This window comes from Talpa europaea (assembly GCF_964194135.1).
Source record: "Talpa europaea genome assembly, chromosome: 6".
NCBI lineage: Eukaryota > Metazoa > Chordata > Mammalia > Eulipotyphla > Talpidae > Talpa > Talpa europaea.
In genome coordinates this window covers 34,195,427-34,210,925 of record NC_140072.1, presented here as the reverse complement: position 1 = coordinate 34,210,925, position 15,499 = coordinate 34,195,427, and the positions used below count along the sequence as shown (strand labels likewise).

The window sequence follows — 15,499 nt, the reverse complement described above, 5'->3', positions numbered from 1 at the left end:
TTTGTTTGCTTTCATTTGTTTGCAGTAGAGAGGAGGCATCACCTCCCGAGACAGTCTCATTTCTAAGCCCACCTATAACACTACCAGCCAGCCACCTGGGGGCAGAGAAGAGTGGTCACCAGCCCTGCAGACATTGCCTGCCTGCAGCCTCACCTACTTCTATGGCTCCCCAGGGCTCATCCCACCAGATGTGAGAAGTGAAAGAGCAGGTAAAAGAAGAAAAGTATGACTCACATGTCCTCCCAGGCCTTTTTCTGTGCTTTTTTTCATTACAATAATTGCCACAAGGGTGAGTTCAGGTTTCCTCTAAGGGGTTGCACACAGCGTGTGCACAGCAGAGTAAGGCGGGGGGACAAACACTGAGGTGAGCACCCTGAGGCTCACAATGCCAAGTGTCCCTCTAACACACAGTGGACCTTTCAGCACCTTTCAACCTATGACATAGGTTGTGTGCAGGTCAGAACAGTATGGTGACTCAGGAATGACCACAAAGGCAGGTGGGTGGGTGGACAGGCAGCTGGCAACAGGGGCTGGCAGCTCCCTGGTGGGGGAGCAAGCACACTATCACTGTTCAATGTACCTAAGATGCCGGATGTGCCTCCAAGAACAAAGGCCCAGAGTCAGCAATCACAATACCACTGTGTTGGTACAAAGGATATATAAAATGCTGACTTTAGACAAGTATGGTTTTCCCCGAAATTTCCCTTTGGAAAAACAGCAAGGTTTTTTAAATGACATAAACCTGGAGTCACACCCATTCTGCTGCATCTGGGCTGTTCTGGGAAAGTTCATCTCAATGCAGTTGTATTCCTTCCTACAAATTGGATTAAATCACGGCCAAACTGACTGTGCAAGAGAGACTGTGTCTCATCTTGTTTTGTCTCATCTTGTTACGTGCAAGTATGCTCAGCTCAAGCTCAATTGTGAACTGTCTCTTCAAAATAAACCATCAGCGAGCATCCCACACCTGAACCATACGCAATTATTTTTCTAAACCTAAACAAGAACAAAGTTTCTGAGCTTCTATGGGATTCAACTTAGAATATGGCTTCTCAGGACATACAGAATTTGGCCATGCTGTTATCCTGCCAGGCATCTAACAGTAACTCAAGACATGACCAAGAAAGGAATTTACTGAAGGATAAGACAAAAAACAGCTTCAGAAAAAAACCATCTGGCAGCTAACCCAGCGTGGAAAAGGAAAAAGAAGATTTCCACAGTTCCAACTACCAATGAATGTGTTCAGTCTGAGAGCGGCAAGAAGGGATGAAAAGTTAGGTACTTCATCAAGTCATTGATGGGAAAGAGAATTCTGTGCAAGAGCACATCTGCAAGGTCTCCTGAGGGTGCTTGTCTCCTGTCAGCAGAGGCGTCGCAGAGTGGCTGCGTCTGGCATGGCCTGGCCTCACGGCAGCCCTGGTGGCAACCGCCTTCTTTCTCCGCCTGTCGCTGGCACAGTAGCTTGCACAGCGTGAGGACAGCACGTGAGTTATGGCCATCTGTCCACAATAGGGGCATTCTCGGGTGGCCTGGGGACTCACTCTCTCACCTAGCACTTGGGCCATGGCTGCTGCCCAGGAAGCAATAGATCAGGAAGCTGTTTCTTAGAAGGCTTTTTAACAGCTTACTTTGCAAACAAAGCAGCTCTGAGCTCTCATTTGAGGAGAGCTAGAGAGTACAGTGATGAAGGAAGCTTGGGAGTGTCCCTGAAGGAGATTCTCAGATGAGCAGCTTGGGCTAAGAGGGTTCAAGCAAGAGCACCTCAGAATCCAAATGGCAGGAGGAGGGAACAAATAACTAGAGATGGGGACACCCCAAATGCTGGCTTCCAAAACAAGTCTCTGAGCTACCTGTGCTTATTATAAAGGAAAGTGGTCTCCATAAGTCATTAAGTCAACCCACATTTATCACATACCACTAGGGTGCCAAGAACTGGGGACACAGCCGTGAAAGACACAGAGTTCCTGGCTTCCAAGAGTGAACATTCCGGAGGGGGTTGGGTGCTAGAAAACTGACATTTCACTTAGGGATAAAGGCAATGAACAGTAAAAAGCATGGATAGGAGGGGTAGATGGAGTGAGAGCCATTCTATCTAGCAGGCACCGGACAGACGACCACATCAGGGAGATCTCCCAGAAGAGAAGCACTCACAGGACAGGCAAGAGCAAAGTGCTCACACCAGCAAAGGAGGGGAGGGCTGCGGGGAAGGACAGGCTGTGGACTATGCTCTCAGGACATGAAAAGCCATTCATGTTTCTGACTTCTCCATAAAGGGCCCCCTCTGGCTGCCGGGATGAGAGCGCCTGACTGGGAGGATGAGGGCAGTTAGGAGGCCTCAGCAATAAACAGAGCAGGATGGTGGTGTGGAGCAGGAAGCAGAAGAAGGGCCAGGGTCTGGATCCACATGGAGTAAGGGCACTAGGATGTGCTGGTGGAGAGAATGTATGGTCCGCCACAGCAAGCCATCCATGGGCACCGAGGCACGAAGCTAGCACGTGAAGAGGAGCAGGGGACAGGGAAGGCTTGGGGTGTCTGGCAACTTGAGTGTAGTGTGCAGTCACCTCTATTCTGTAATGTGTTAGCAAAACTGATCTATAAAATGTGTCTTGCAATCACATGCAAAAGAATGAAACTAAGCCACTACCTGATATACCATATGTAAAAATTAATTCAAAATGGAATTAAGACTTGAACTTAAGACCTGAATAATATGTATAAAATACACAGAAGAAAAATAGGTGTGGTAAGTTCCTTGGCATCTGCCTCAGAGAGGTATTTGGGAACTTGACTCTTAACAAGAGAAATAAAAGCAAAAATAAACAAATGGGATTCATTGAGCTAAAAAGCTTCTGCATAGTGAAAGAAACTGTCATCCTATGGAAAAGGCAACCTAGTCACTGGGAGAAGATATTTGCAAACCACAAATGTGAGAATGGATTAATATACAAAGAACTTACAAAATTCAACAACAACAAAAAATCAAGCAACCCAGTTAAAATGTAGGCAGAAACTCTGAACAGACACTTTTCCGAAGGCATACAGACTGCCAACACATACAACACAAATTCAACAATAGGAAGAAAGGAAAAAATACTCACCCCTTATTATTTAGGGAATGTAAAGCAAACCCACAGTGTGATATCACTTCACACCTGCCAGAGTGGGTAGTATCAAAAGGACAAGAGATGACAGGTGTCAGCAAGGAAGTGGGAATAAGGAACCCCTTGTACACTGTGGGTAGGGATGTAACTGGTGTAGTCATTATGGAAGACACTATGGCGATTCCTCAAAAGAAAAAAAAAAGGAAAGGAAGAAATGCCATGCTATTCAGTTATCCCAATTCTGGATATTACCCAAAGAATATGAAAACACTAACTCAAAGAGACATGCATCCCCATGTTCAGCATGGCATTTTTCACAAGAGCCAAGAATTGGAAACAACCTAAATGCCCATTGACGGGGGGAAAAAAATGATGAAATCCTTCCATCTGCAACAACAGGGATGGGCCAAGCGTTATGCTAAGTGAAATAAGTCATGTGGAGATAGGCAAACACATGATTTCATTCAAATGCAAAAGGCAAAGACACAAAAATAATGAAAAAACAAAAGGAAATAAAACCCCACTCAGACTGTAAGAACAGAAGAGTGGTTACCAGAAGGTGGAAAAGGGGGTGAGTAATCAGATGAAAGGGGCGGAGGATGGAAACTAGACTTCTCGTAGTTGTCAAAATGTAGTGCAAAAAAGCAGGTCGGTCTACGATGCTGCACACCTAAAACCTGCAGTGTTATAAACCAGTACTACTATATCAATAAGATATCTTTTAAAAATGAAATTGTGTCTTCCTCTGTGGGAGCCACACCCTTTTGTAGCTGGTTAAGCTGTTTTTAGTTAAAGTACAGTGGAAACAACACGTGCAAAAGAGTTGGACTACGGAGTACAGTGATGGAGAGAGAAGGCCATGAGAGCTAAACAGTTATCTAATCTCCACAAGTGATAATACAACCTGCTCCCTGCTTTCATTCTGAGTATTAAATAAGTTAACAGATGTGAAGATCATAAAATAGGGGCCTCCCTGGTGGCACAGGGTTTCAAAGTCTCAGCACTATCAGTCAATGTGGTATGCGTTTGATCCCGGCCAGGGAGCAACCCACATGGCGCAGCAGACCTCTCCTCTCTCACCCGCTGTTCCCCTCAGCAGTGTGTTTCAGTAGATCTGCCTGTTCTGCTCCCCACTCTGTCTCTGGTGAATCCTCTCAACCCCCTGCACTTCTATCCTTACACCTCAGTTCTTCTATGCATAAATAAATAAAAATAAATCTTTTTTAAAAAAAGATCACAAAATAGAAAATAGTAAAATAACTCCCTCAGTGAGAAAGAGAAAGGGAGGAGTGGAGACAGAGAAATTTAAGTGCATGAGTAGATTCATATATTTGCACGTATTTGTACACATAGCTATAACCTTCTCCCCCAGAACACACTCAGTTAGTAATAAACCATCCTACAGAAGCTTCAGGGTAAGAGGACACTCCTCTTTTGGCCACACCGCAAACAGGAGCTTTAAAGGACCATCGAATGCCTGACTGGAAAGCAGCAGGGGCAGACAGGCAGGCATAGGAACGGGAAAGGCAGAAAGAAAGAGTGAGGAGGATAGCACTGAAGAGTCAGCAAAACTGAGAAAAGCCAACCAAACTGCATTAGCCACCCTTCACAAGCAGGCCCCAGGGAGGATGAAGGGAGCAATGGGGCAAGCAGTCCACCTGACCCCATAGAGGATACCTGAAGGGTGAGCTGCCAGCCCCCTTGGCTGAGAACAACTGGTGGATGAAGGAGCACACAACTGCCAAGACCTGACTTGCACATTCTACCTCTCGGTGACCTGCAATGCACTGACTACAGAGACCCCGCTGCAGCCAGCGGACCCGGCAAACATGGGGAAGGGCTTTGCAGTTAGGCCAAGGCAGGCAGACATGGGCGCCTGGGCAGCATGAACGAAGCCAATAGCTCCTGCACTAGGTTATGTGGGGGTTCCAGAAACAAGGGGGTACAGTTTGCATCCAAAGTCATTCTCTGGATTCCTCCGTCTTCTCCAGGGCAGTGGGAATACACATGTGCACACACGCTCGTCCCTATCGCTGGCTGGCGGACTCTATACGGGCGGCACTTACCGTGAGCGGCTCCCCCTGCAGCGCCTGTAGGATGAAGTTGCTGACCACCCGCCCATCGTTCATGTGCATGCGCGGCCCGAAGGTGTTGAAGATCCGCGCCACGCGCACTTCCACGCCTTCCTGGAGCAGAGAAAAAAGGAGGGAGATGTGTCTCACTCAGTAGCCTGCATGTGTGCGTTTCCCGCGTCCTGCCCATGAACATTCCAGAAAAAAACTGCTTTTCATTTCAAAATGAAGTGGCGTTTCTGTTTTGATTATGCAGTGTGCTTGATGGAAACAAATCTGGAGACCACACAGTTACACCAAAGAAGTCAAATGTTGGGGGGAGAAAAAGGTCACGGTCTTACAAGGCCCCAACATTAATTGCACTGCCAGAACTGCAAGACTTTCAAATAGTAGCGGGAAAATGTGTTTAGAAAATGTTTTCTCCAGTTAATAAATTCTTCTCCAAATGGATCGTGCCATGCATACTCTTTATTCTTTTCTACATCACATTTAGTGTAAAGTCATCACTCAGTAGGGATTTAAATGACAACGAATGTTTAATAATTGATTTGAGGGAAAGTACACTCTATTTTGGGAAAAGAGGGACATAGAAGCATTCCTGAAGAACTGCATTATACCTCCCCCCACAATCTGTTCCACTGAAAAACTAATCTGTTTTAGTGGAAAACTAAAAACAATCTAGTGCCCAATTTGGACTATTAGATAATGGCCTAGACATATATCAACATTGTTTAAAATGGCTACTTTTGGGGCTCCCTGGTGGCGCAAGGGATTAAGAAAGCGCCGCACTATGAAGCAATCCGCAGCCTCTGCAGCACAAGTTTGATCCCTGGCCGGCCAGGGAGAAACCCACATGGCGAGGCAGACCTCTCCTGACTTGCCTGCTGCTCCCCTCAGCGTGTATTTCAGTCAATCTGCCTGTTCTGTTTCCCACTCTGTCTCTGGTGGATCCTCTCACCCCCTGTATTTCTGACTCTTGTATGCATAAATAAATAAATCTTTAAAAAAAAAAAAGGCTACTTCTGTGTGGTAGATTAAAGACATTCCTTTTCTTCTTTGTGTGTTTTAAATGATTCTATTTTTATTACAATAAACACCCATTATTTTTGTAATCAGGAAAAGCACATTTTCAAATATGTAATGAGGAAGAGCATATTTTTTCAACCCCAAAAGCCTTCTCTATATGATCCTATTTATTTCCCAGACTGCTTCTTTGTGGATAAAAAAAGTTAAACTCGGAATTATGGACTGCTAACCACATATGTGTTTCAAACTTGTTTGATCCATGAGACTACAGATGTGCATCTCTGGCTCCTGAGGCAGGCAGGACACGGGAGAGGCCCTGGGCTCCACGTGCCTTCCCGCAGCATGGCTCGCTCTCCAGGCCTGCCCTTCCTTCTGTGTCAAGGCACAATGGGGAGCAGAATGCACTTCCCTTACAGGGCACTACAGAAGGTAAGCCAATCCCTGCATAACCCTCAGCACAGCCCCAGAAGTGATGAGCACTGGTCACTCCTTGCTACTGTTAGTCCAGACATGTCTTTTCTAGTCTGACTGCCTCAGATGTACAACAGGCTGGCCAGGGCACAGGGCCTTAGCTAATGTGCTTATTCTACACATCATTTCTCCACCTGCATGGTGAGCTGAAGGTGAGGAATCTCAGCATGTCCAGGGTCCACATTAGGCCTCATAGTGGCTGGAGTCCCCCAGAGGGGCAGGCTCATCTATGGTCTTGAGGAGCTACCAAACAGGCACACATGCCGATGTGAAATGGTTGGGGAGCAGGATGCTGCCAGTTACCTTTCTGGAAATCGGAGCACTTTATTTTTACTAACTCCTCCAGCAACACATCACACCACTTTCCTATGAGCTATGAGTCTCGGGGCTCACATAAGAGCTATTATTTTAAGTTAAGGAATAAATCATCCTTTACTGAACTAACCAGAGCATATAATAAAAGGGGAGGGGAGGCTGTAGGCAGAGATGTTGATCTCAAAAGCAAGTAACTCAAAAGTATCCAACTGCATTTACTTGTTTCCATGACAAAAGAATCAGAAGTGGGTAAATGACATTATTCTAGGAAGAGACTGGAAAAACCTCAGCAAGTTTACAACAGTCAAAGCCATATATATGCCTGGCAGGGAAGCTCAACATGCTACATAAAGGTTACCACAAATCAATTGCTTTTATCCGTGTGACCATCCCTTCCAATGTCCCAGGACACGGGTTCTGCAGTAATGGGCCAGCACGTAACAGGCCTGCACATTTTGACTTTCCCTTTTGGACCCGTCACCTCAGGCAACACAGGATAACTCTCATCACCCAGTCCCTGAGACAGTTGCAACACTTCTCGGAGAACCCAGAACCCAGTCGGTGTATGCTCTCAGGCATACACCAACAAGACGTTTCTCCAGCTGAGACCTGCTCTCCTCTCGTGCTGGCTTCTCCCAGAGTGTGTGTGGTCCTATCTTTGCAGGGAAGCACCAGGACATAAAATGCCACCCCATTCAGCCTCACTTCCTCCAGCTACCTGGCACGTTCATCCTTGGGATCCTGTGGGAGCCCAGGCAGCACAGCAGACAGTCAGCGGGCACTGATGCCACTGCCACAGGCACCCACATGCACACCCTGGAGGAGCAGACCCAGCTGGACCTGAGGAGAGGCAGTGTCCAGACCCGGGGAGGGGAGGATGAAAACACAGAAAGCGACTGCCAGGCCAACCCGACATTTCTCAGGGAGCAACTCCTCTGCACAAACCCTCGACTCACACTCAGCCTCTGTCAGCCACGACCACACCAGTTCACCAGGTCCCCTGAGCTTCCATGATGGTGAGCTGCAGGGCCTTTGTATGCAAGCACACACATCCCTGCCCCAGGAAAGAGCTGCTGAGCCATCCTTCAGCAAGGCTGGGTTTGACTTTGAGTCAGTGGTTTTGTCCTGTGTGGGGAATCATGAGTCATTCCCTGTGACTCCAAGCATCAAGATTTTATCAAGGACTAAGAAAATTCCTGCAAGTTTCATCATTGTAAAACTGGTGGGAATTTCAGAGGATAACATTCAGAGCGCCTCATGGGCGAGCACACAGAGGCACATGGGGAAATAGCCCACAGACTGACTTTGGGAACAGCGACTGGGCTGCAGTAAATGTAACTCAGACAGGAGAGTTGGCATCAGAGTGATCCTTCCATCCTATGGAGTAGCCCACGGGGCTGGGGCTTGGGGAAGTCAGTCTGAGACACAGGCATGACCGATCAGCAAGCAGCAATCCAAAGTAATCTAGAGGATTCCTTCCTCCCCAAATATGTCTTCAGGACAGAAATGTCACCAGCAGGGATAACGGGCTCTCTCTCTAAAATGCTCCCATAGCCTGGAGTCCTGCCCCAAGCTGCTGCGCACCAGGCTATGCTCACGGAACAGAGCAGCAGTGCTCAGAGAGCAGGGATGCGGCCCAGGAGAGGACCAGCACCTTCCCTGTGCTGGCGAAGGCTGCAAGGCGTGTTAACATGTAGGGAGCAGGACCCAGGAATGCCCCAGATACAGCGTCAGGATTGGGGTGCTTGCTTTCTCAGGCTCCTCATACCCTGACATAAGTGCCTGCACATCCCTCAAGCAAGAGGGCCTCAGGGCCCTGAAGGCTGGACCACACAATTCCCAGAGCTTTCATAAATGCATCCTTATGTGGCCTGATTCCTCCCGGAGATAAAAGTGAGGCCATTATAAACCAAGGCTAGTACACGACATGGAGATCACTGCACCGAGCAAGGTTCTTGAAGGTGCTGCAAAGTCCCATGTCATTTGGTGGTGGCAGAGGGAGAAAACCACACAAGGTCAGAAGAGGGGGGTGGGAGGTAGGGGGTATGTGTGTGAGTTGGGGGGCGGGGGGCCTGCCTGGCAATCTCCCCAATAGTCCTGCTTTAGTCCTAACAATCATTTTGGAGTGCCTGCTCTGCAGTGGCTATGCCAACACTCACTGTGAGCCTAGGGAGGGGCAAGTATCACTGTCAGCCTTTAGGAGGGGCCAGCAGGCATCCAGCAAGAAGTGGCAGAGCTAGGAAGAGAAACCGACGCCAGGTAGTCCAGGCCACAGGTCTTGACCCCTAGGATGTGAATATTACTCACTTACCAGTTGACTTGCTTTAGCTGCTTGCTGAATTTTTGTTTTTTAACTAAAATATAGCACACGTATCAACTATTTAATTTTTCACAAGTAGTCTGATGCTGGAAAATAAAACAAAACCTTACTCTCAAGGCTACTGGACTAGATGATTTCTGAGTTTTCTTTTTTCTGCTCTGCCAGCCTGTGGTTTTATGAATGGTGGTCTGTTTTGCAGACCCAGCCAGTGGGTGGGCCACAGACCCCAGAGGGACAGACTTGTGCAGGGGTACACTAAGCCCCAACCACACCACATTGGACAAGTCCTCACATTCATAAAACCACAGCGTCAAGAACACAGAGAAGCTGCCTTTTAAGTCCTCTCTGACAAGTTCAAAGTAGTCCTGAAAAAGGCCACGCCCATGGGCCCAACTTTCATTTCATTCCATCCCCTAGAAGAAAATGCAAGAGAGCTCCTCTTTATGTAAAGAAGGGTGTTTGAAAATGTCTGTAGCAAAGATTTTTCTGGGAAAGAAAATTCTACTTTGAATACATGAGGATATTTCACTCATTAAAAGAAAGTCAGCAAAGAAGTCTTTGAAAAAAGGGAAATTATTTTATGAAGACTCATATCTCTTCTTATGTTTATTCTCTATCCTTCTACATTATTCAGAATAAAACACACCCACAGACCATATTGGGTCTTCACACTAACACTAACATGATCTTTTACATTTCAGAGTGGTTGTGTCATTGTGCATAAAAAGTAACAACTTAAGTTATTAAAATAATAAATGCCCAGGGCATTTATTGTAGCTGGTTCATCCTTTTTTTCTGTTTTTTTTTTTTTTAATTGTCTGAAAGACGGCAAGTATCGCAACACCTAAGGTTTTGAATTTGTTCTTATAAAAGTTGCTGTCCTGAAACACAGCACATTTAGAACTATCAACCCACACCACCACAGTGCAGTGCCTGGTGACAGAACAACTGGAAACTCCAGGGCAATACTGTGGATTGCAGGGCCTCTCAAATCTTCTCACTCAGTCGAGCTTCCTTACCTGCAAGGCCTCCACAGAGGGCCAGGCTGAGGGTGTGCAGCCCTGTAGCCAGCCTGTCCTGGGTCAAGCTCCACTTACAGAAGCAGATGGACACAAGCTTTGGAGCCACTCCCCTCTCTTTGCAGAACAGACTTCCCACAACTACCTCAAAGAGGCGACATTAAACAGAGCAGAACACATTGGGAGGTGAAACCCCCAGGCAGGTGCTCTGACTCCCTCATGGGCAGCTCCCATAAATCCTGAGTAAAAGATCATTCTAACTTCTTCGATAATCCTTCACTATCTTTACATGGTGTTTTTATTTTATTTTGCGTCCCCTCATATTTATTTCTGGAGGGGATTATGAGTGACCATTTTTCTTTCTTCTTGTTCATCAGTATTTTCTTGTTTTCTATTCCTAGTAAAGCAACTTGTGTAACAGGATGTCCAACCTTTTTTCACTGTGTGGTACCTGCTCCTCTGGGCAGACTAGAAAGGCGCTCACGTGTCCTCTTCCAGCATGGACTCAGAAAGCCAAGGGGGAGAGTATAACCCAGTTGGAGGCTCTGTAATGGACACAGCTTCTCCCAGGACAGGGGGAGCGCATGCCTGCTTCTTCTCAGGTCTCTCAAGCCACAGTGACCCCCGCCCAGGCCACATTACCACCCGGTTGCTACATAGACACCAGATCCAAACAGGACTCTGCTATCTGCAGGGCCAGCACCATTGCTCCCTGACCTCATGCTGCCTAGCAGGAGCAGGCATGGAGCTGTGAATAGGTGGTTACATCACGCCCTCTTACAAGTCACTGTATGTCACGGGAGCAGGTCTTCTGAGGTACTATTTCTAGATGACTCACCTGGGCAGACATGAGCCCTTGGGCAGAGTGCCCGACAATGTGGTTAGCCTTGAGAAATCTACAGATTACTTGGTGCTACCCATCAGCCTAATCCCCAAGCTGCCTCACATATGCCGAGTCTATTTTCCAGAAGGCCATTCTCAAATTTAACATCACAGTAGAAAGTAATCTACCCATTGTTCTCACATAGAGAACCCAGCATCCCAATGAGAAGTACACTATTAACTGCAATGCAGATTCAACTTTTCCAGCCAGCCAAACAACAACTCTCCTTGGGGCCTCCCAGGTACAAAGCACAAGTCAGACTCTCGCAGAGCGAGAGTCCTCCACAAGCTCAGAGAGTCCTCCACAAGCTCAGACACGCTCCTACACCCCTGCATGTTAGCTGGAGACATGTATGCAGCCAGGGTCAGCTAGTATGTGTGAGAATTGTGACCCTGGCTAGTGTCCCAGTATGTAATACAGTTTCTGGTATACAGTCAGTGCTCAATAAATGCTGACTATATTAAACAGTATAAATATCCACCAGTGCATACCTTAACATAATATATACTTACACACATTTTATTAAGTCTGTATGTTCAATAAAAATGTCCTATTTGCCCACCAGCTTTACCTATACAAAAACCACTAAGAAATACTCTCCAAGACTAAAGGCAGAAGAAAATAGCTAAGAACAAGAATACTCTTCAAACCTGTTTTGTGACAAAATGCAATTACATGCTTCACAGGAACTCACAGTTATTTTCTTAACTACTAACATACACAGGTTGTTCTCTCTGTACTTGGGGGACCATTTAAGCTTTTGGGTCAAGATATTCTGGGCTCAAAAATGACATAGGTATGACCTTTCCAAAATTTATTAATGTTTCTTAAAATAAATGGATCAAATAATATAAGTCAAGTGCCCAAAATAGCTTAGAAAGTAATTAGTTCTGCTTCTGGCTGAGAAAAAAAGCAGAAAGCCCTCAATACCCTCATCAGTACAATGTTATTTTGTGGGTTTTTAATGTTGGCATTTCATCAAAATACAAGGGGAAAAAAAGCTTCTGTTACCTCTCCTCCCAAAAAATGTCACTCAACACACCCCAACCTTGCTATCAGCAACTCAGCACCAAGCACCCTGACCTCCTTGCCCCTCACACAGCTCACAGGGTGGTCTTGCAGCCCACTACAGGAGGGCATCCTTGGCCTGAGCGCATTGCTCCCAGGCACAGACAACCACTGGTCTCCGAGTCTTGAGAGGAAGGGCCACCACAAGTCCGCGCATCCTAAAACACTCCTGTCCACCTTGATTTACCCATGTGTCCCTTCTTCTATGCGGTCTCTTCATGCAGACTCATAATACTGGTCCAAGCACAACAGGATGGTCACTGATGGACCAGCCTGGACCTTCATCTGACACCTGATGGCCCCTGAATGACATTTTATCAGCTCCTGCCAATCCTGAGGCAGGCAGGACAGCATGCTAGGGCCAGCCCTTCACCTCCAGGTTAGCGGGCTCTTTCCCCTCCAATGAGTAGGTGAAAAAGTGTAACCTCAGACACGCAAGACTGACTCCACCCCAAGACACTCTGGCCAATGTGTGGGGGCCTGTCCATTCCTAACAGGAAGCTATCCATGGGAAGCCCCTGGCACAATGACTGTTTTAAAAGCAGGAAATGATAGCAATAAATATAGAGGTTCAAATTAAAGCAATAATAAATAAGCAATAATAATAAAGCAATAATAAATCACTTTTATATCAATTAGATAACTAGAAGTTAAAAAATTTCACTGATTTGGGGCCTCCCTGGTGACTCAAGGGGGTAAGACGCAACCTGTGAAGTTATCTGCAGCCAGAATTCAATCCCCGGCCAGCCAGGGAACAACCCACATGGTGCAGCAGACCTCTCCTGCCTCACCCGCTGCTCCCCTCAGCAGTGTATTTCCATAAATCTGCCTGTTCTGTTCCCCACTGTCTCTGGTGAATCCTCTTACCCACCACACCTCTGGCCTGTACCCCAGTTCTTGTATACATAAATAAATAAATCTTAAAAAAAAAAAAAAAAAAAAAACAAGAGATAGATGGAGAAAGCTGCTGGCAATATTATTCATTTTTAATGGTGAGAAACTAGGTTTCTCTACCACCAACCCCCCAGGCCAAATTATGTAGCATTCCAGTCCTCGAGAGAGCTTCACGTCTAAAGGAACAGGCTATCTACTGTCTACCCCAACCCCCCAAAACTTGGCCCATTACCTGCTTCATGTAGGCATAGCACATGGTCTCTGCAACACGTTTGCCTTCATCATAGCAGGCTCGGGGTCCTATTGGATTCACATGGCCCCAATAATCCTCACTCTGTGGGTGGACTTCAGGATCTGTGAGTGGGGGAAATGAGACCATGTTTTCATTTTCCCCTTTATTCAAGTTCACATGCATTATGAACAATGAATATTTATGATACGAAAAGGAGCTTTGGAAAGATGATGCAAATGTTTACAAAAGGAGAGAGATTTATAAGGAGGGATCTTCATTGTCCCGTGCACAGTCCATTTTCTAAGTTTCAGTGGAACATGATCTTTTTAGCGCCCATATTAAATAATGATGGTATTTTACAGGGGAAAAAATGAATTGAAAGATAAAATATCTCGGGGCCTCTCTGGTGGAGCAAGTGGTTAAGACACAACCTATGAAGCTATTTGCAGCCACTGTAGCATGAGTTCGATCCCCTGGCCTGCCAAGGAGCAACCCGCATGGCGCAGCAGACCTCTCCTGACTCGCCCGCTGCTCCCCTCAGCAGTGTACTTCGGTAAACCTGACTATTCTGTTCCCCACTCTGTCTCTGGTGAATCCTCTCACCGGTCCCCCCCACATACACCCCCCTCTGGCCTGTGCCCCAGCTCTTGTATCATAAATAAATCTTAAAAAAAAATTTTAAAAAATTAAAAGATCAAAGATCTGGGCCTCCCCGGTGGCGCAGCGGTTGAGTGCTGGGTTGCGAAGCTGCCCGCAGCCTCTGCAGCGCCGGGTCAATCCTTGGCTGCTCCCCGGCCACCAGAGGAGGGTCCCACATGGCGCGCAGACCTCTCCTGCCGCCCGCTGCTCCCCTCAGCAGTGTACTTCGGTCCTTCTGCCTGCTCTGCTCCCCGCTCTGGCTCTGGTGAATTCTCTCACCCTCCTGCGCTTCTGACTATACCCAGTGCTTGTATAAATAAATAAATAAATCTTTAAAAAAAAAAAAAAAGATCAAAGATCTCTTAAGTATCCCCTCTCTCCCACAAACTGTTACTAACTTTTAAACTGTCGTACAAAACAAATCAATATAATCTGTATGAAGATACATATTGTTCAAATGTATTTCCAGGCAAACTTACATGTAAGATATAATCATATTTTATAAATATAAGCATGTGCTTATTGGAATAATTTTAAGAGCAACTCTGTGGAACACAGTGATTCTTACATGCATTGTCACCAGAACAAAACTGAGACCGTCATTGAGCTCAGCAGGCCCAGTGTGGAGCAGGTGGAAGGAGGGAGTGTCCAATGGCAAATAGCTGCTTCGTTCCTTCAACACACATTCTACTTCCCAATTCCTATTTTACTAGTGTGTAAATCAATCAGGCTTTAAGATAGATCAGGGGAGTAGACCATAAAGAAACCCAGCAACATATTCATTTCTAACAAGCATATCTTTGGAATGTGAGTGAGTAGCTAATTTATCTGACACATCAGAAATTTTATACAGCATGTATAAAGTGTAGAAGTCCTTGCCAAGAAATTTGGGTAAGGCACAGAAACTCCATGTTATAAACTCATTTCAGGTTTATCTTGTAGTCAAGTCTGACTCTGGCTCACGGGCACAAGGGGACCAGCCAGGGACGTACACATGACTGCCCAGCCACTGTGGCGTGGCAGGAGCACAGGGCACACTCCGAACTCCATCTAATGCTGTGGTTTCAAGTTCCCTTAAGAAGGAGCAGTTTTTATGGCATGATGAGAGAAAAGCTCTAAGGCCAAAAATACTCCCTGAGAGAAGAAAACCTATCACTTAAATCCATACAGATGTAACCAAGCAGTTAACATCAAACCTTTTCTGGGGATTTCAGGTAGAGACCAGGCAAGCCAATGAAATCCAAAAGAGAGTCATACATTTGGCGAAGGACAAGAAAGAGAAGGTTCCACAAACCCTACACCCCCAACTAAAAACACCTGCACTGAAATGTCCGGATGTCTAAGGCTCCTGACAACTTTTTTCAAAAACACTTTGAGAAAAAAAATGAAAAATCATTTTGTTATTACAAAAGTAAAGTTCTAGAATCAGAATTGATAAGCAATCAGTCTCCCCCTTTCA

The 15,499-nt window shown here is 46.2% G+C and overlaps 1 protein-coding gene across 3 annotated transcripts in view; it reads right to left on the bottom strand.

The window, feature by feature from the left end:
• UXS1 (UDP-glucuronate decarboxylase 1) overlaps nt 1–15,499 on the bottom strand; it is a gene marked incomplete at both ends in the record, with an annotated part of 90,709 nt that overhangs the window by 11,506 nt on the left and 63,704 nt on the right. For all 3 annotated transcript variants that reach the window (XM_084235039.1, XM_084235040.1, XM_084235041.1), the window contains 2 exons: nt 5,168–5,287; nt 13,402–13,523. In XM_084235039.1, coding sequence (XP_084091165.1) covers nt 5,168–5,287; nt 13,402–13,523 — 242 coding nt within the window. The remainder of the gene's footprint in view (nt 1–5,167; nt 5,288–13,401; nt 13,524–15,499) is intronic.